Here is a 22,201-nt window from a genome sequence, read left to right as displayed (position 1 = left end):
TCATAAATAAACTCTCTCTGAAGCAGAGTAAGAACAATAGAAATAACCTGGGAAGAGTCACCCCACACCTCAGTTTCCCTTGGAGGGTGACCTTAGTTAGATGATCAACAATGTTTCCATCTAAATCAGATACACTCTGTGAGCTTTCAGCTGCCGAAGCACAACGGATGGAGACTTGAGATGGGGATGGCGATGCTGACGCCAACAGGAGCCAAGTGTGCACGTGGGGGAAGCAGGCCTGGCTGGGGATGGGCACAGTGTGGAGATCTGCGGAGTCTGGGGGTGGTGGATGAGTGTGTGGACTCTGGAGTCAAGTGCCCTCTGGGGAGGTGCTGTCATCCCCGTGTTGCAGGTGGAGACACCGAGGCTCACGGATGCCCAGGGAGGTGCCCCAGGTCCCACAGCCAATAAATGGCAGAGCAGAAATTTGAAGCCAGGTTGGCCTGGCTCTAGGACCCAATGCTCCTAACTCTGTGCTTTAGAGGAGATTTGCCATCTGTGGTCCCTGATATGCCACCTCCTAGATTTCCCTGCTCAGCCTGGCCGAGACAAGAACAGGACCTGCCGTCCCCATCCAGGAAGAAGCTGACTCAGCTGCTACCTCTGCTCCCCCTCTGCCTTTGTCATGAGGAAACAGCCAGGAATGGCATCAATCAATATCTCTCGAACACACGTCCTCCTTCCTCTCCCAGTGATGCCCCTCACTGCAGCCATTGTCAAGAACGGATGTCCACCCCAGGTGACTTGGAAGGCCACAGACCAACAAAAGGCACCCAAAGTTCCCAGGAAGGCCCCTGGAACAGTAGAAGTAGCACAGAAGAGGTGCCAGCAGGTGGCTTTAATGTGTCTTTCTGCTGCCTGGAGTCTTCGAAAGCATTTGTGTTTCGTGTGTTGGCTTGTTTTGCTTTTGGAAATTTATCCTACTGCAGTGTTTTATGGGAATTTTTTTAATGCTTAAACAGTTTTTGAAGGGTAATACAGTTGACCCTTGAATAACATGGATTTGGACTGTGCCGGTACACTTATACATGGATTTGCAGGATGCAAAGCCTGTGCATGAGGAAGGCCGACTCTTTGTATATGTGGGTCCCCCAGGGTCTATTTTGGGACTTGAGTATGCCCAGATTTTGGTATACATGGGGGTGTCCTGGGATCCATCCCTCAAGGATACCAGGGACAGCTGGACATATATCCCGTTAATTAGATGATCAATAATGTTTCCATCCAAATCAGATACACTCTGATTTTTTTTAAACCTCAAAAAGAGTAAACAATAAGTCTCCTATTGGTAATATCATATTTATCGTATTTCTTAGCTAGGTTTTAAAGGCATGGCATGCATATTTATTTACTGGTATTTTTTCAGGATAATTGCCCCAGTTCACATCCTTAACCTAATGACAGATGCAAAGCCCTATTTGCCATGTAAGGAAATATATCCACGGGTTCTAGGAATTCACATGTGGGCACCTTTGGAGGGCCATTATTCTGCCTACCACAATGGATATAAGGTTTTGCCCACAGCATGATTTGGTTATTTTCAAATGATTCATCTGGTAAAGAAGGTATCTTTAGATAATGATGAATAAACAACATTTACTGAATATCTACCATGTGCCAGGCAATGTTTTAAGTACTTACTTATATTAACTTGTTTAATCCTCACAAACAATGTGTGAGGTGGACACCATCATTGACTCCATATTACAGACGAGATGCACCTGAATTGAGCGGATGGTGCAGTGTTGGAGAGCGAGTTCGTGGAAGTCCTGGATATGAGTCCTAGCTGTCTGCCAGCAGACTCCGTGGCCCCTCAGGAGGTTTATGATACAAAAAACAGAATGATCACCCCTGGAGCCAACAGAACCTGCCAGCCAGTGTTGCTTCCTACTGAAGCTTCCTGATGCTTTACGTTTGGGAAATTCAGATGAATGGCATCGTCCCTGGGAGATGGTGCCTCTTAAGGACAGCAGCCTCTCTTTAACTCTGACATGCAACCACTCTGTGCAGCAGTCTGTCACCACCTTGCAAGGAAACTGTGTGCAGATTCAGCCACACCTTACAGAGCAAAGACCTGACACCCTGTCCTTCATTCTTAAAGGTCAGAGGAACAGCAAGGTCGGGGCCACCCGACACGCAGCATGTGGAAAACATGCCCAGATTCAACCCACCTCCCTGCAGAAGCAATCCCGGCTTGTTGTGGCTGCTTTTCACATGGGAATTCTTAACAACCCACAAGGAAAGTTACAGAAAAAGTCTGATGTGGTTGTAAAATCACAGAGTAGAGGCATAGTCCCCCAAGGAAAGTAGACTGTGTTCAGCTGCCTTTGTTTTCTTGCTGCCTGGACAGGTAGAAATTTACTCCATCTGTAAGCTCCCCTCTCCTGCAAAGAGTGTGGGACCTTACAACCATCACCTGTGCAAAGTGGACATTTTCCAGAGTCAAAGGTGGTTCTGGAGAAAATGCAAAGGTGGGCAAGTCTGCCCCAACTACTCTCTTGGTCTTTTCTAAATACTCTCACGTCTTGTTTGTCTCAGAAAAGAATCCAGCAGCTTCTTCAGCTGAGTCTAATTACAGAAAGACCAGTACCTTCACCCCAGGAGTTCAGCGTGGTCTTTAATCGTGACAGGGAATCTTTCCTCCTTCATTAAAAAAAAAAAAAAAAAAAAACCTTTCCTGAAATCCATGATGGCAAGAACTGAGCCTCCCTCAACAGGTGCTGGCTCTCAGCCTGGTGCTGGCACACAGGCCCTCAGTCAAGCTGTGGGAGGAATGACTGGCAAACAACTCTTTAAGTCTCAGCAGCATTTCACAGGTTACCAAGCCCTGTGGGACTCCCAGTTAAACACAGTGGGCTGGAAACTTGATTCATCTTTTCCCCCCTCAGGATCTCATTAAAATCAGACTAACAGAATGAAAAAATCAAAAACTCTCCACACAAAGGGGCCATCAGTGACAGAAGAGACCAGTCTTTTCCAGAACAATGGTGGTAACAGATGAAGTGAGTAGGGATGCCTATGACAGAATTTGAACAACAAATTAATATTAAGTAGAAGCACTGGGTTCTACAAGGAAATATAAATGTGATAAAACTTAGTGTAAATGCATATATTAGGTATATAGGCTACATACAATTAATAAATACCTAGGCAGACGTCTCACGGTGCTGTTTATTCATCTGTCAGGGAAGAGAATCAATCGACAGCAGCACTATCCAACAGATCACCGCTGGAAGGTTCTATATCTGTGCTGCCAAATGTGGAAACCACTAGCTTCATGTGGCCGCTGAGCACTTGAAATATGGCAAGTGCAACTGAGAAACCGAACTTTTAATTTTATTTAATATTAAATTTAATTTTAATAGCCACGTGAAGCTAATGGCTACCATATTGGATAGCTTCAGGTTCTATGCTAAAATTAAATTGTGGCATCTGAAAGAGTGGATGTAACTGTACTGGTGGTAGTGATGGAAGTAATAGTAATAATAAAAATTGAAAGAGTGCATGTGACTGTAATGGTGGTGGTGATGGTAATAATAGTAATGATAAAAAAATAAGGACTCTAATCACTGACTTGTTTTTACCATAAACCTTTTCCCCTTAATCATAGTAAGATGATTTTTGCTTACCATTTTGTTGTTGCTGTTGTCGTTTGGGTTTGGTTTGGTTTTGGTTGTGGGGTGGGAAGTTTGAGACAAGGTTTCGCTTTGTCACCCAAGCTGGAGTGCAATGGCATGATCATGGCTCACTGCAGCCTCGACCTCCTGAGTGCAAGCAAATCCTCCCACCTCAGCCTCTCGAGTAGCTGGGATTACCGGCATGTGTCACCATGCATGGCTAATTTTTAAATGTTTGTAGAGACAGGGGTCTCACTACGTTTCCCAGGCCGGTCTCAAATTCTTGGACGCAAGCGATCCCCCGGCCTCAGCCTCCCAAAGTGTTGGCATTACAGGCATGAGCCACCGTGCCCAGTCAGCAAGGTGATTTTTAAAAACCAGTATTTCGGCCGAGCGCCGTGGCTCACGCCTGTAATCCCAGCACTTTGGGAGGCCGAGGCGGGTGGATCACAAGGTCAGGAGATCGAGACCATCCTGGGTAACACGGTGAAACCTCGTCTCTACTAAAAATACAAAAAATTAGCCGGGCGTGGTGGCGGGCGCCTGTAGTCCCAGCTACTCGGGAGGTTGAGGCAGGAGAATGGCGGGAACCTGGGAGGCGGAGCTTGCAGTGAGCCGAGATCGCGCCATTGCACTCCAGCCTGGGGGACGGAGCGAGACTCCGTTACAAACACAAACAAACAAACAAAAAACAGTATTTCTTGTAGTGATTAATGGTTTTTTGAAGTTCAGAAACTTCATATTAAATTATGTCTTCTCTTAAATGTAAGTAAAACGAAGGACTTAGCACTTAATAAAGAAAAAAACCCAGCACACAGAATATGCTCCCATTTTAAATAGGAAGTTCGCCGGCCACTTCTGTGTCCAGACACAGTCATCTCTCTGCCTATATGTGGACTTCGACTCCATACGTGGAACAATAATTTTCCAGTATTACTGCTGGCTATACCGGGGGTGCTGAGATTGTGATTTTTCCATATATTGTTTTAAAATGTTATAATGAACATGCATCATTTTAAATAAAAATAACAAAGCCTCTTAAGATTTTGGCTGAAGCAGGTTGTTAGGTGCCAGGGATCGCGGGCTGCGCTAAGCTGGCTCGGGCTGCAGGAAGGAGCCTTTTTATGCTCACGCTCAGGGAAACGGGGAATCCCTGGAAATCGCAGGTCCTGAGGACGCAGCGAGTCCGGCCCTGCAGGGGCTCCGGGAGCCTCCGGGGGGAGGGGAGGGCGCGCGGCCAGTACAACCCGGTCTGCGGCGCCATCTAGCGGGCGTGCCGGGACCGTCGCCCACGAGGCCCTTCCCCGGAGGAGAGGCTGATGCCAATCAAAATGCCATCGCCACCCCTTGTCAAAGTAAAGCCATTTAGAGAAAGATTTGCTGGGCTCTGCAATCAGCTGTGCGAGGGAAAAACAAGTGTTTAGGAACATTCTCTCGCTGTTTGTCTCAGGCGGAGTGCCCTGGGAAGGGGAGAGGCTGTAAAAATGATTTACAAGATGCATCTATTCCGATTGGTCAGTGGCCACGCCACCCGGCTACGAAATATGTTGAATTTCACCACTGTCTTAAGTATTTCCCCTTCAAACAAAAATAAGAAACAAACTCTTAACATTTATCATACATGCATTATGTGACAAGCAGTGTGCAAATACTGCTTCACTTCATCCTCATGGTAACAAGATAAGGTTATTCTGGCTTCTGGTAGGAATTATATTACACTTTTCACAGACAGGATAGCTAAGGGGCACTGTGTTGAGGGTCACACAGCTTTAAGCCAGGTTGGATTTGAATGACAGCAGCTTGATTTTCTTAAGCACACGCATCTCACATCTCCCCAGCTGTGGAGAAGGGGCCCTTTCCTGAGCAGTACAGAGGCTGGCAAAGTGACTCGCTGGCCAGCGCTCTGGTTTGCCAAACATAAACATCAGGCTTGCAGCAGGCAAGACTCAGTGTCAAAGTGCTCGCAGACAGCCTGCATACTCACACCCCCCAAGCTGTGATACATAATCTAGTTCGCCATCAACAGTGAGTTGTTTTTTTAAAAGAAAATTATTGTCTCAGAATACAGGTTCCTAAGGCCAGGTGTGGTGGTTCACGCCTGTAATCCCAGCACTTTGGGAGGCTGAGGTGGGCAGATCACCTGAGGTCAGGAGTTCGAGACCAGCCTGGCCAACATGGTGAAACTCTGTCTCTACTAAAAATACAAAAATTAGCTGGGCGTGGTGGCACACACCTGTAATCCCAGCTACTCAGGAGGCTGGGGCAGGAGAATCGCTTGAACTCAGGAGGCGGAGGTTGCAGTGAGCCAAGATTGCACCATTGCACTCCAGCCTGGGCAACAGAGTGAGACTGTCTCAAAAAAAAAAAAAAAAAAAAAAAAGAATGCAGCTTCCTGATTATTTTACTATCTTTAAGGGGATGTAAAATAGGACTATAAAATCCCCGGGCTCATCCGACAAGCAGGATAATTCCAGGGCAGGAGTCTCTGACGGATGCGCTGCACGACAGCCATCCCTGTGAGACAGGTCATCAATATTAATGATATTGACGGAGTCTTTAAACATTTGTCATGTCTCATCCCTGCCGTTGAAGCACCCGGAATTCCACTACTTTGTTGCTCTGACTGACAACCACCCATTTCCCTCCTGAACTTGCTTAGCTGGGTCTCTTTTTCCCTTTCACCTTCAGAAATTATACATCAGCAAAGGTTTTCCCAAATAGAAGCAGGTCAGCTGAACCAAACATCTTAATGGGCTTTTCCCTTCCTTTCCACTGAGCTGACTCCAGTTCACTCTCCAAGAGCCATCCTTTAATATTGTTATGTTTTTAATGTAAGTTAGGAAATGGCGTAACAGCTAAATCCAGTTATGGGGCCACTGTGGCGATGGGTTTACTAAATGGTCTCCCTGGCACCACGTGCTGGAATAACAGTGTAGGTAGTTGGCTTGCAGAGCCAGGAATGCCACAATGGGGTGCCCACTCTGCACCAAGTACTACGGCGGCATTTACAAAGCACATGGCTTTCAGCTCAGCCGACAAAGACGGTTACTTGTGGCCATTGGTAAAGTGTACTCAGTGGACAGGCATTCTCCCTGACAATTTAAAATTGCTCCTTTCAGCTGTGAGAGGGTAGGATCAATCAGGGGAAATGGTGCGGATATAACTGAGGTTACGGCTGTTTACAGAACACCTTGCTCATTCTGGTATAGAAGAGAACCTAAGAGACAGACACCTTCAGTCTATTCTAGATACCAACTGCCAAATGTTGTGTGTCTTCCTCAACAGTAATTATACTCACAAACGTGGGGTTTTGTGGGAAGGGGGAGAAACACAGACCTTCTAGGTAGGCTATGACGTCAGGGTGCCACAAAAATAACTCTCAGGCCAGACACAGTGTCTCACTCCTGTAATCCCAGCACTTTGGAAGGTCAAAGTGGGAGGATCATTTGAGCCCAGGAGTTGGAGAATAGCCTGGGCAACACAGTGAGACTTTGTCTCTACAAAAAAATACATAAAAATCAGCCAGGTGTTGTGGCATGTGCCAACAGTCCCAGCTTCTCAGGAACCTGAAGTGGGAAGATCAATTGAGCCCTGGAGGTTAAAGCTGCAGTGAGCTATGAACACACCACTGAACTCCAGCCTGAGTGGCAGAGCAAAACAAAACAACAAAAAAAAAGAAACAGGAAAAAGGAAAATAAAAAAAAGAAAAAGGAAAATAACATTCAAAGACAGTAAAAGTTCTTCCTGTCCTGATTAGCAGTCCAGTCAACACGACTGAGTTTGAGTATTGTGTAGCTGAGTGAATGGCTGGAGATATAACGGCCTGGCAGAGTCATTATTTGGAACCCCAGTTCTCACTGCACACGCGGACGGTGCACTGACTGTGCTGCCCTAGATCTAAGTGGTCAATGGCACTCATGTAGCACTCCCTGCCTCCTATACCTATAGAGAGCAAGTGTCCCCCCAAAATTCACATTCACTGACAACCTCAGAATATGACCTGATTTGGAAATAGAATTTTTGCACATGTCATTAGTTTAAATGAGGTCATACTGGATTAGAGTGAGCCCTCAATGCAATGACTGGTGTCCTTATGAGGGGAGGACACAGAGACACAGACACACACACACACAGCTCATGTGATGACAAAGGGAGAGATGAGTGCAAGGTGGCCACAGGCTAAGGAATGCCTGGAGCCAGCGGAAGCTGGAAGAGGCAGGGAAGGCGCCTCCCCTAGAGGCGTCAGAGGGAGCACCTCCCTGCTAGCATCTTGATTTCAGACTTCTGGCCTTCAGAGCTGTGAGGAAAGAAATTCCTATTGTTTTAAGCCACCCAGTTTGTGGTAATTTGGTACTGCAGCCCTAGAAAACTAATATAGCACCCAAAACAGACATTGTTTACTGATTGGCATCCTTTTTCCTGCCTAACATAGCGCTCTAGCAGACGACCATTTGGCACATGATATAAAACCCACTTCCCACCCCCAAACCAGATGGAGCTTTACAGGATGCATCCTAGTTGGGGGTGGGGGAGTGGAGGAGAGAGAGAGAGGGAAAGAGACAGAGAGGAGAAGAGAAAAGAAATAGAAGTAACCTAAATATTCATCAATAGGGAAATGGGTTTAAAAAAAAAAAAAAACTATGGAAGAACCTACTGCAGAACATGAGAGTTTTTAGAAAATAATTAAGCTCTATTCATATTAGCACAAAAAACCTCTAAAGCATGTTGCTGACTGTAAAGAATATTACACTCAACATAATGCCATTTGTTTTCAAACACAACCACACACAAAGCCGTACCATGGATTTTCTGCAGCCCCATATCCATTTGTTTGGTTTTGTTACAGACAGGGTCTCGCTCTGTGGCCCAGGCTGGAGTGTAGTAGCACAATCACGGCTCACTGCAGCCTCGAACTCCTGCAGCCCCACATACGTATGAGAATGTAGATACATAGAAAGACAAGGTTCTGACTAAAAGAAATAAAATGATACACAATCATTAATTTGGGCGAGGCAGTAGGAATTAGAAAGCAGCCAACAGGCACTTGTCTATGACGTTTTAGGAAGATGTATTCAAACTCTGTTTAGATTTTTAAAGTTTTGCACTAAACAAAAGATGAAAGACAAGACACAGACTGCTCCAGAAGCCTTCGAACCTTTCTAAAATGCCCTCCTACTTATGGCTTCCCAAAGCTGGGACAGACCCCAAGGGCCCATGTGGCACCTGCTGGCCCTTCCTTGGGGTAAAGCACCCCTACTCAGTGCTGGAGACTCCACAGACAGAGGCTGCCCCCGTCTGAATCCCAGCGACCAGCAAAGCGAGTGAGCACAGGACACACAGAGGTGGGAAGGAAGAGAAAGATTCTCTTGACAGGAAGGGGAGCTTTGCAAGAGTCAAGTTCCCTGTTGGCCTTTGGGGCCACCAGGCAGAATCATTTGAAGAAAATAAAAGGCCTCCTGGGTACTTAATAAGTTTCAGGCCGGGCACAGTGGTTCACGCCTGTAATCCTAACAATTTTGGAGGCTGAAGTGGAAGGATTGGTTGAGCCCAGGAGTTTGAGACCAGCCTGGGCAACATGGTGAATCTTGTCTCTACAAAATAAAAATAAAAATAAAAAATTAACCAGGGATAGTGGCATGCCTGTGGTCCCAGCTACTTGGGAGGCTAAGGCAGGAGGATTACTTGAGCCTGGGAGATCGAGGCTGCAGTGAGCTGTGATTGTGCCACTGCACTCCAACCTGGGCAACAGAGTGAGACCTTATCTCAAAAGAAGGAGGAGGAGGAAGGAGGAGGAAGAAGAAATAAGGAGGAAAAGGAAGAAGGAGGAAGGAAGACAGAAGAAGGAGGAGGAAGAACGAAGGAGAAGAAGAAAGGAGAAGGAGGAGGGGGAGGAAGGAAGAAAGAGTGGGAGGAAGAAAGGAAGAATAATAGCAGAAATAATAATAATAGAAATAAAGTACACAATGTAATACACCTGAATCACCCTGAAACCATCCCCCCATCCTGGTTCATGGAAAAAATGTTTTCCATGAAGCCAATCCCTGGTGCCAAAAGAGGTTGGGGACCGCTGATATCTAGCACATATAACGTGCAAAACATGTGTTGATTAACTATGTTGTCAGTAAGGCTTCTAGTCAACAGTAGTCTATTAGTAGTTAAGTTTCCAGTCAGTCAAAAGTTATACTGAGATTTTTGACTGTGGAGGGGTCAGTGCCCCTAATGCCTGCATTGTTCAAAGGTCAACTGTTTATGTTTCTTGCATTCATCAGTCCCCTCCCCTAGCATGACAGCATGAGAGCTGAGGTCTTGTCTGCCTTATTCATCGCCATTCACTAGAACAGTGCTCGGCACAGAAGAGGCATACAAACGCTGTCTGGAATAAAGAAGTATTTGTGTCCAGGCCTTGTTGTAAGGTTTCAGGCCAATACGACTAAAAAGGAATCTGATGATCTCTCGCTGTAGCCTGTGCTGAGCCCATGTGCCCAGTTGCCTAGAAACTCACAAGTGTGCTCATTTTTTTATTCCGATCTTTTTGAAAGATAATGTGGTTTTTTATCTGCATGTGCAGAGCTGGGCTTTTCAGTTTTAAGAATAGTCGTTGAAGGGTGGACTGTAGCCCTCAACACCAAGCCACCCACGGAAATAAATCTCTAAGCTCAAAGCTCAGTAATTGGGCAGAAAACCTAAAGAACAGACACCGTTGAAGGAAAAAGGAAAATCTGTGCCTTTAGAGGAAAAAAAAAAAGAAACAAACACATTTGTTAGCATTTCTTAGCCATGGAGAGGGGGCAAAAGGATGATACAGATGTGGAAGATAATGCAGGAAGCACCGCTGTCACCCTGGGTGGCAGCATCCCTCTCCTTAGACAACCCTTTTCAAGACGGGGTTTTTGAAGCTGTTGACCATCTGTGCTGCTCTGCTAGAAATGGAAATCTTAGATACAAATGGTTTCCAGGGTCTAATAATTTCAGCTCCAAAACTTCTATCCATTCCATTTTCTCTCTTTTCATTCACTAAAAAATTATGAACCCAGCATATAGTGCTGCTAAGTAAATGTTCGCTGTTCCTCTTTGAATAGATGGGTGGCTGGGTTGGATGGGTGGATGGAAAGGTAGATATGTAGATGGAAGGGTGGATGGGTGGATAGAAGGGTGGATGGGTGGATGGAAGGGTGGATGGGTGGATGGAAGGGTGGATGGGTGGATGGAAGGATGGATGCGTGGATGGGTGGATAGGTGGCTGGAAGGGTGGATGGGTGGATGGAAGGGTGGATGGGTAGACGGAAGGATAAATGGGTGGATATAAGGGTGGATGGGTAGTTGGAAAGGTAAATGGGTGGATAGAAGGGTGGTGGATGGGTGGATGGAAGGGTAAATGGGTGGATGGAAGGGTGAATGGGTGGATGGAACGGTGGATGGGTGGTTGGACGGGTGGATGGCTGGATGAATGGAAGGAAGGAAGAATGAATAAGTGAGCACCTCATCACAGCCGCCTCCCTCTGCCAGTCTGCCTGCTTGGCTACTGCATCAGCTCCACCCTGGTGTCCATGACCGAGTCCCTCCCACTTCCTATCAGGCATTCTCCCAAAAGCTGCATATTTATCTTCGTGAAGTAGAGACTGACTTGCTACCCAAAAGGTCAACAGCAACCAACACAATCCAGGATCACACACCTGTGGCAGCAAAGTCCTAAATCATAAGCCTGGGGTTGAATCCCAGGACAGCAGCACCTTCTTAGAGCACTGGGTGGGCTATTCCACGAGTGCAGATGCTTCAACTGCCCACTCCATGGCTGTCACAGGTGAGATTACAAGGCCAGACTCTCATTCTCCCAGCATCTGTGTATGCCACCCAGTTTTAACCAATGGGAAGGAAGGTCTGTGGCCAACTGGGGCCTGTAGGAATGAGTCTCCTCTCCAGGCAGAAATGAGGGACGGCACGGTGGATGGCATCCCTGCCCCCCCCCTTCCTGATAGTGATGACCCCTGGGCGAGGAGCCCAGCAGGCCTAGGAAGGTGATGGGAGGCTAAGAAGAGTCTTCAGTTGAAACCCTCCAAGCTGCAGCCAAGCACTAGCCAGAGGGGATTTACATTGGGCAGGTTTACTGTGTCACGAGGCAGGAGGCCTGGAGGAGGGAGGCTGGTAACGGTGTAGCTGGGCAGCCTGTGACACTGGCGAGGACACAGCCTCCCACTCTGTCTCTGCTCTGCTGCCCCAGAGTGTGTGCAGCTCCTCTCACAGTGACACCTCCCGCTCCTTACACAGTCACGCTCAGGACAAAAAGCAGGAATGGCCCTGTGCTTCATTCCTTTTTAACAACAAGTTGTTATTTTTCCAGACCCCTCGCCCAACTAGGCAACATCCCCCTGGGTGCAATAATCACAAGGGAAGGGGATGAACAAACCGTGATGGCTTAGGCCAATCCAGATGCCACCCTGGGACTGTGGAGGAGTCCAACCTTACCCAGTGGACCAAAGGATGTGGCCACTCAGAGGGCAAAGATCATAACCAAGGCCCTTTTAGCAAGAAGGCTGGGGAGGAAGCAGGAAGCAGGAGTGGCCACTGGCTAAGAGAACACCACTGGCCACCACCCCACTCGCCGAGTATACCACAGGTCCTTCTTCTGTGCGGCTACAACAAAATACCTGAGATTGGGTCATTTATGAAGAATAGAAATTTACTTCCTCACAGTTCTGGATGCTGGAAGGCCAAGACCAAGGCCCTGGCAAGGTCAGCGTCTGCTGAAGATCTCGTCTCTGCTTCCAAGATGGCGCCTTGTTGCTGCATCTTCCAGGGAGGATGAAACACCATGTCCTCGCATGGCGGAAGGGACAGGCACGGGGGCCTAAGCCGTTCCTCCAGCCCTTTTATAAGGAAGCCATCCCTTTGTGAGGGCAGAGCCCTCATGGCTAATCACTTCCCAAAAGGCCTCACCTGGTAATACCACCACAAGAGGGATTGAGTTTCCTCGTGAATTTTGGAGAGGACACATTCAAATCACAACATACAGAACTTCGATGAATACTTGTGGATTCATACATTCTTTGTGATCCACAATAAATGATCCAAACCAATGAATAAAGGATAACTCCAGAACAAAGATCAGACATCCTAGCATAGTATCCAAGCCTACTAGAGTGTTCTGCTGCCCCCTTCTCTGTTCCCCTTATCATCTCCCCTTGGCCCAAACACCAGCCCCAAGCCACCTGCAGCCCCATAAACTCCCATGTTCTTGCTCCTGCTCATCACACACATCGTTCCATCTGCCTGGAACACCCTTCCTTCTTTCCACCTGGCTAATGTCCATTCACCTTCAAGAATTAGATAGCACATTCCTTCCTCCCCTTTCTTCCCTGACTCTCCCAAACAGTAGGAGCCCTCCATGAGCTTCCAGACCCTCTGTGATTCTCTCTCTCTCTCTCTGCACCCATAATGTGCCCACCCTAAACCCTTTGGCTATGTCTGACTCAGCAAATCAGACTCCTTTCCACCTCCTTTTCTCCAAGAGGAGAACCCACCATCATCCAACCTGAGGTTGAACTTGTTTTACCTTCTCCCAAACTTTGACAACTATACCTACAGATGGCTAGATAACACAATGACAATGACGAAAATTATAACAGTTCAACATTATTGAGTGCATGCAGTATGCCAAGCCAGTGGGCAAACACTTTACCTTAGTATATAATTTAATCCTCACAAAACTATCAGGCAGGCAATGTGATTCTTACAGTTTACAGATGAAGTGGAGCTTCAGAAAGATTGAGTGACTTGCCCAATATCTTGAACCTAGTAAGCACTGGAGCTCAAATTTCAAACTAGGCAGGTTGACCCAATAGCCCTCACTCTTGACGAAAATGTCTCACTGCCACCTACCTCAAAGGTAATCATAATTGAAATTTTCCCAGGCAAATCAATAGGATAATGAAACTGGCTGGATAGAGAGGATTGTTAAGCCCACACGCCAGCTGAATCTGATCTGGTGCCCTCTCTGGGACACTTTCCCTCTACATACATGACTTTTATATTTGCCTTGATAGTTTAAGCATGTTCATATTCTTTATGGCTCAGTTTATCCATCTGACACCACTGTGAAGTAGAGAGAAGAGGTACTCTCACTCGGAAACTCACACATGAGCAACTAAAGGGAGGTTAGGTGGCCAGCCTGAGGCTACGTGGAGAATGACAGGCCAGCTGGGCTTTGACTTCGTGGTCTCCTCCTCCCAGTCCCAGGATTAGAGGACAGTGATGTGGAACTATGACCAGAGCCCACCCAGCCCCTGTCCCTTGGTTGTCCACATCCCCTCTGTGGATGGGGATGCCTAAGAGACTCATATTCCTTGGTGCTCTGGAAGCTCTGCTCTGGGGTCCTCTGGAAGAGCCAAGCACAAGGAAAGTGCATCCCCGGTGAGGAGAGTAGTATCCCCAGGAGCTTGGAGCTGTCAGAGGTGCCAGAGTGACATGGAGGCCAAAAAAGCTCCCAAGGCAGCAGCCTGGGAGGCACCAACTATAAGCTGGTGCAGGCAGCAGCCTGGGGCTACAGCACAACGACAGAGCAGATCATGGGAGGAGGGATGGAGAGCCCTGAGCACCCAGCTTGAGGAAGCTCCAACTAGAGAGAGCTGGAATCCTGCATAAGCAAGTGTGCTAGGAAAATAACAGCCTCCTCCAGAGATGTCCACGTCCTAATCCCAGAACCTGTGAATACATTACTTGGCATGGCCAAATGTGGCACATATACACCATGGAATACTATGCAGCCATAAAAAAGGATGAGTTTGTGTCCTTTGTAGGGACATGGATGCAGCTGGAAACCATCATTCTTAGCAAACTATCACAAGAACAGAAAACCAAACACCGCATGTCTCACTCATAGGTGGGAACTGAACAATGAGATCACTTGGACTCGGGAAGGGGAACATCACACACCGGGGCCTATCATGGGGAGAGGGGAGGGGGGAGGGATTGCATTGGGAGTTATACCTGATGTAAATGACGAGTTGATGGGTGCTGACGAGTTGATGGGCGCAGCACACCAACATGGCACAAGTATACATATGTAACAAACCTGCACGTTATGCACATGTACCCTAGAACTTAAAGTACAATAATAATAAAAAAAAAAAAATTAAAAAAAAAAAAAAGGAATCTTTCCAAGTGTGATTAAGTTAGGGATCTTGAGATGGGGAGAATATCCTGAATTATCTGGGTGGGCCCCATGTCATCACAAAGGTCCTTAAAAGGGAAGAGAAAGCAGGAAAGTCAGAGAAGGTGATACAATGATGGAAGCAGAGATGAGAGTCAGGTGGACCCATGAGCCAAGGAAAGTTGGCAGACTCTAGAAGCTAGAAATGGGACAGAAAAAATTCTCCCCTAGAGCTTCCAGAAGGAACCAGCCCTACTGACAACTTTGCTTTAGCCCAGGGAACCTAGTTAGGACTTCTGACCTCCAGAACTCTAAGAGAATAAATCTGTAGGTTTTTAAGGTCATTGAGTTTATGGTAATTTGTGAGAGCAGCACAGGAAAATTAATAATACAGCAAGCAAGAGCTCTCTAGCCAATGGACTCAGGCTATGATGGTAGACATAACCATTCATTCATTTGCTGAGCAAATACTATATACTTGGCACCATGCTGAAGAAACATCCAGCAAGCAAAATAAACATGGCGCCTCCCATCAGGGAGCTTGAAATCCAGTGGGGAGGACCTGCAGTATGCTGATTATCGATTCATGGCCTCTCAGCTCCAAGTTCACCCCTCATTACCTGCTCTGTGAAAATAGATCTGAGCCCTATTTCAATATTTTTGCTTTTCCAGTGGGCACAACATTAGGCTTTGTCAGTAGAGCATGCTGGAGAGACAGTTTGGGAGGAAAGGGTTGGCTTTCTGATGCTGAGGCCCTCTCTCTGCAGCTCCTGCCATGCATGGATCTACTCCAGCATTGGTGGCTTTCTTGGTGTCCCACTACTGCAGTGCATGGTGGCCAGCAGCCCCTCAGAGCTAGCAGCTTTCCCCAACGTCCACCTTCAATAGTTTGGTAGCAAGTGCATCACCCTTGTGAACAGCTGTCCCGAGCACTGCAGCGGACAGATTTCCATCAAGCTCTACCCGAGTGCTACATCAGCAACTTGTCTGGACTCAGTGAGCTGTGACCACAACCTCTCGAGAAATGTTGCTTCCAGGGCATGGGCAGGGGAAACCTCTTCTTTGAGCATTATAGTTCAGCCTTCAGGCTAGTAGCTGCTCCCCATATCTGTCATTCCTATATTCTTTAGAGTTCTCTCCACTTCTAACTAACCAATCCCTCACTATCCCAGTCCTCTGTGATAGTTAACAATTCTCTATGTTAAACTTTCTGTGTTCACATTCTTTCTTATGGCTGGACCTAGACTGAGACAGACAGGACACAAACACTCATATAAATAAGCGTGGATCACAGACAGTGATGGGATCTGCATGAGACAAGGACAAATAAGTGAAAATAGAAAGGGGGAGACTAATTTAGCCATGTAACCAGGAGAGGCCTCTCCACAAGTTGACCTTCGAGTGAAAAGTGACAAGATATCAGCCGTAGTGGAGCATTCTGGGCCGAGGAAGCCAAAAGGAGACCTGAGAGGAACGAGACTTGGCTTGGCCACGTTCTGAATATGCAAGCTTCTGAGGGACAGGCTGGATTTGGTTCACAGGAGTCGGCATGTAATAAAACCAGCAAGATAATGGCACCGGCTGGAGGCTGTCACCCTCAGATCCAGTCCCTGGCCTTCCTCTGATCAGTTCTGGATCACAGTAGTGTTGACCCCTGAAGATGCTGCTTCCTAAGCTTATGCCTCAGCCAGCAGGATGAGATTAAGTGAAAGACTTTGCAGGATCTGGCAGGAGGGTGGAGGCAGAAGCCAGGTAATTCCTCACCCCACTCCCAGCCCTGCCTCAGGTATATCCTTCGCAACAGTTGAATCTCTCCCACACTCCAGCCCTAACCAGGCTGCTCAAATGTGATTCTAGCTGCAGCAGTGACCCCCAGGTCCTGGGCTCTGGTAAGACCCCCTCCACCCTCACCCTCTGGCCTGGGGGTAGGAGCAGATTCTCATTCTTACTACAGTGCCTGGCTCTCCTCTGTTCTACGTCTGCTTCTCATCTGTTTCGTTCCCTGTGTATTTAAGTCCTTGCATTTAAAGCTGCTCTGTTTTAACTACAGAGGGATTTCTGCTTCTCGTCAGACTCTGACAATAGTGAGCCCACGTTTTGTACATTGTGTAGCTGTGTACCCTAGTTCCCTTACTTCATGCAGGGGTGGTCCAGCATTAATTGCCACTGATCTTTCCATAACTTGCCTTGGAATAAGGAAAAGGAGAAGGGGAAGGGGAAGAGGAAGGAGGAGAAAAAGAAGAAGAAAGAGAAGGAGAAGGAGAAGGAAGGGAAGTGAAGAAAGAGGAAGAGAAGGAGGAAAGAGAAGGTGGAGGTAGAGGAGGTGGCAGCGATGGTAGCTTCCAAACCCACTGTGAATGGAGTGCTACAGATAAAGCACAGAGCAAAGTGGTAAGGACTTTGAGTAGAGATTCCCCAACCTCAGCCTGATCTAGCTGAGTTGGAGAATTTATAGATAAGTTCCCAGGCACAAGGGATACAGCTTCATTCCATCTTAAAACCGACAATCATCCATCTCCATTCCTTAACAGTTACTTCCCCAACTAGACATGGCTGCCCTCAAACCACAATGTGGGTCAGTGATCACAGGAATGATCTCCGTCAGTCTAATCTTCAAAAACTAAATCATCCTGGAAGCTTGGACTAAAGCACAGATCCATTCATTCAGTCAACAAACATTAACTGTGCCAGCCATTGTGCTAGGTGCAGGGGGGAATGATGTGGACAGAACTGACCAGGATAACCCTACTGTCATGAGTCCCCACCTTCTGGGGAGGAAGACAGAAAATGAACCCTAAATATCAACCAGTGATAATGTCTAGGAAGAGGATAAAACAGGATGATGACAGGTAGAGGGTGATGAGCTGGCAGGGGAGGGAGGGCCAGTTTTAGCCGACAAGGTCATAGAACGTAGCTCCATAAACAGTTGAGTTGGGGAAAAGGACCCGGACGTGGGAAACGTACGGAGAGTGTGTTCCCAGCAGAGCGACACACTCAACACACTTGAGACACTCGAGATTCAGGGACGGCAGAATTAATTGTAAGATGTAGGGTTCAAAGGAGTCTCAACTTTGTTGTTTAACTTGCATGATGAATGATCAAAAGCACCCACAGATGTTTCTAGAGTATCTGGACATGGATCCCACACTTTGGTACCAGAAAGGAAGGTCAAAGCAGTGCAGAAAATGGTTGAACATTTCCAGTGTGGAAAAGGGTATTAAGTAGGTGGTACCCATGGACTTTCTGTCTCCGTGGAATCTCTGGAATTTAGGCTCTGGAATCTCACCTGTGACCCTGATCTCAGAGGTAGCCCCTGAGCTTGACTATGAACATAACTTCAACCAAGCTCAGGGGAAGAAATCCAATCACCTCCAGGCCAGTGAAGCAGAAACACAGGCAGTTCTGTGGACTCCGGGACTCTACCCAGCATAAAGTGGTCAGTTCCCAGCAAGACTCTTTCAGTCCATCTGTATTTTAGAGTTTTCCAATCCGTAAGTTACCTTGGAACCTTCAGGGCAAAGCCAATTGACAAGGGGTCAGATACTTGGCATACAGAGCCACTGTTCCCACCAGGTAACCCTGATGCATTTCAACAAAACTGTTTTCACTCAGTGCAGCACTCAGTTCCTGATATGCATGCAGACTGAGAAAATAAAGAATAAGGGCTCCCCAGAAAACAGTTTCTCAATATCCACAAATGAAAAGGGATTTACACAGTAGACCCTAAATAGTTCCCAAGGAACCATTATGAAAAGCAGGTTGATCAAACGCAATTTAAGTATATTTTCCTTGTTTAAACAGTGTATCAGGTATACGGGAAATAACAGATTATACAGCGCATCATGTTTAAAGAAAACTTCTTTGTGACACTTTCTCTGAAGCCCCCAGATTCCTCACCATGGCGAGCGGGACGATGCCCACAAAGGTTGTCTGGCTGACGAAGATCTCGGAGACGACCAGCTCACTCATGGAGTCCTCAATCGGGTACTCCACCTGCCAGGTAATCTGCTGGGCCCCAGCCAGGTCACTGCTGTTATCAATTCCAAAGTCCACTTGCAAGATCTCATAGAAGGATCCATTTACCCTGGAAAACAAACACATATCAAGGTTCCATTTAAAACCTCAGACTCAGCAGAATGTCAAGAATGTAATAAATTGCCACATTCTTATTTGTCAACCAAAAGAATGACTGCCAAGTTCAACAAGTCACATGGCAGTGTTGTTGGAGCCTCATTCACGGGGCCCATCAGCAGCCCACACCTCAGAATGGGCTGACGATCCGTCTCTAGGGCTCCGTGTTGCAGAAAGCAGGCTGTCTTTCACTGGATGAGTAACTCGGCCAGCATTTCAATTCTGCGGACACCAGGCACAGCTCTCCTTCCCCAGCCCAGGCACGGGCATGCCATAATCCAAGCTCCATACTCAAGAAAGGCCCCCAAGCCATTTCATGTAGCTTCACTGCTCCTCCAATCACAAAGCGCACCCTAGACCTTGGCTATTCCTGCTTCTACTTAGCTGGGGTCTGTAGACCAGTTGTTAAAACTCTCCAAGCTTTAGAATTTGTGGAGAATAGTGGGGGCCTCATGGGTGTGTGGAAGCATCAGGAGACTAAGAGTGATAAAGAACTTCACACACTATGTGGTTTAATACATAAACTATGAGCAATATAAGAAGGTACTATACTGGATTTCTCATTTCACCAAATGGGATTAGAAGTAATGCAAGAAAATCCCACCTGCCTTAATTCATGGAATGACAACATCATATGTGTGTTTGGAGGTGGCAGGGGGCTGAGAAGTTGGCAAATTCTTTAGTATTTAGTATTTAGTGATTCTTAGTATTTGTATATGCAGGGAGCCCCTTGTTATTGGCATGGACTTGTAAATTGCAGGCTATCGCATTGACAAGAAGTCACTGAACAGTTAAAACAGAAAGCCGTGCAGCACAGGATTGTGAATGACCCTGATCCATCAGCCTGTTTCCATCCCCATGAATCCAGCTCCACCCAGATCCAAGGAAGGCGACGGCAGAGCAGCTGATCCACAAGCTCCGCTCAGGCCTGAGCCACACACACCAGCTGCTCCTTCTCTGCCAATGGGCCTCGCAGGACCAACGTAGGCTGAGAAGTCTCCTTCCTGCCTCTGGGGGCCTAGGCAAGGTCTGCAGTCTGGGCTCCCAAACTCACAACCTGTGAGGAGTTTTGAAAAAGAACCTGCTGCCTGCTGCTTGTCTAATGGACTCTCCTACCATGGACAGCTCCTCGGCACTGCGACTCCTATAAGAACAGTGGTAGGGAAACCACATCTGCTTCCTTGTATGTGCCAAGAGGTACCAGAGGAACATTGGAATATGGCCATGGCACTGACAAAACTAAACCACACTGACCTGACTGGTAAGAAATTCTACCCAAAGGGAAACCACATTGGACTCCATATAGAATTGGTCATAGGCAACCTTTTTCCCATTTAGCCAAGATTTTAAGGAACTCTCTGACACCATAGTGCCCAATATGGTGGCCACCAGCCACAAATGGCTATTTACATTCAAATTAAAATAATTTAAGAATAAATCAGGCCGGGCACGGTGGCTCAAGCCTGTAATCCCAGCACTTTGGGAGGCCGAGACGGGTGGATCACGAGGTCAGGAGATCGAGACCATCCTGGCTAACATGGTGAAACCCCGTCTCTACTAAAAAAATACAAAAAAACTAGCCGGGCGAGGTGGCGGGCACCTGTAGTCCCAGCTACTCGGGAGGCTGAGGCAGGAGAATGGCGTAAACCCGGGAGGCGGAGCTTGCAGTGAGCTGAGATCCGGCCACTGCATTCCAGCCTGGGCAACAGAGCAAGACTCTGTCTCAACAAAAATAAAAATAAAAAGAATAAATCAAATTTAAATTCAGTTATTCAGTCACAGTATCCTAATTTCAAATGTTCACCAGCCACATGTGGCCCGTGGTGACAAGTTGCACAGGGCAGATAGACAACTGCTGACCTGCTTTGCACCCTGGGAAAGTCATTTGTACCCCTTCCACCATCAGCTTCCTCACGTGAAAAATTAGTAAATAACAATAATACTGGTCTTTCTACTTTCAGTAGAATTATGAGGATGGAATGAGGGAGTGGGTGTGTACTCACTTCATGTACCGTCCAGTACTATGAATTCATGCTGTGATGATCTCAAAATCATAGGATACACACAGCTGTGGAAAAGTTTAGGGGCTCCCATGGGCAAACATAGCCAGGTGGTCCCGGTCCCAGCTGAGCCTAAGCTGCATGTAGGTACTTGGGATCTATAAATCTTCATGTATCTATTGGTACAAGTTGTTTTGCAAGAAAATGTGTGTTGAATAGGAGTTTCTGAACTCATGAGGGGACTGAAAGTGTGCACACATGGGACCCCCTTCTGCACCAGGGGACCCCTAGTTACCTGGGTATCTTTAGTGAAAGGCAAAGAGAGCAGAGATGAAAAGCTGAGTTTTTAGCTCAGTTTTCAGATAGAGTCACCTCCCTGTGCCCCTGCCACTTTCCATCCACCATATTCCAGCCTAATTTCTCTTTACTGGTCACAGAAATTCTCCACGAATCCATCTGTTAAGTCACCTCCTATACGAGATGCTTGGTCCTGTCAGATCAAATTTTCAACTTCTCTTTGGGCTGCACTGTGCTTTGTAACCAGAACTAGGGAGCTGTTTCCAATACCTCCTGGGTTCTTAGCATTCCGTAGACCACAGAGAAGCTAATGCCAGGGAAGCGAAGATCCAGTGAGAGGAGAAATGAGCTCTGTCACCAGCCATTTCATCCTGAAAAATCAACTTTCTAGTCCTGGGGTAAAGAAAGAGAAGTGGCCAGTCTTTGGGCAAAGTGGGTAGGGTCTGCATGACAGGGTCAGCCCCTCTGACTGTGGGCACGTCCTGCTCCTCTCTGACTTCCCAGCCTGTGAGCTGGACCAACTGCAGGAACCTGCCCGAGTCCAGCAATGAATGGAATAAAAATTAAGGCAGAGTCACTTTTATGTAAAGGTTTTTTTAAAAGTCATTTCTCTCAATTCAGAGGAAAGAGGTCTTATACTTTTAGGTAATGGGCATATTTGCTAATGATCCCATTTCTACAAAAATTAGTTCATAATTGTTAATTTGACCTGTTCTTAATCTAGTCTTGATAAGCCTTTCAAATATCAAGAAGTGTTTCATGATTCTCAGCTTAATAATTACAACCGCCTTTCAGGAATCAGGATCAGCATTTCAGCTGCGAGACATTCATTAGGCAATGTTTCCTGCAGTGGGAAAGGATGCATGTGAGAGTGCGATAGTGTGTGTGTGTGAGTGTGAGAGTGCGATAGTGTGTGTTTGTGTGAGTGTGAGTGTGAGTGTGTGTGATAGTGTGTGTGAGTGTATGAGAGTGCGATAGTGTTTGTGTGTGTGGTAGTGTGTTTGTGTGAT

General features: G+C 46.9%; 1 protein-coding gene across 1 annotated transcript in view; it reads right to left on the bottom strand.

Annotated features, from left to right (window-relative positions):
* LOC112634677 (transmembrane protein 132B) overlaps positions 1 to 22,201 on the bottom strand; it is a 325,168-nt gene that overhangs the window by 114,458 nt on the left and 188,509 nt on the right. Inside the window, exon 4 of the mRNA XM_025402374.1 lies at positions 18,661 to 18,847. Within this exon, the coding sequence (XP_025258159.1) occupies positions 18,661 to 18,847 (187 nt within the window). The remainder of the gene's footprint in view (positions 1 to 18,660; positions 18,848 to 22,201) is intronic.

The sequence above is a fragment of the Theropithecus gelada genome, chromosome 11 (assembly GCF_003255815.1).
Source record: "Theropithecus gelada isolate Dixy chromosome 11, Tgel_1.0, whole genome shotgun sequence".
NCBI lineage: Eukaryota > Metazoa > Chordata > Mammalia > Primates > Cercopithecidae > Theropithecus > Theropithecus gelada.
This window is presented reverse-complemented; position numbering and strand designations above follow the sequence as displayed.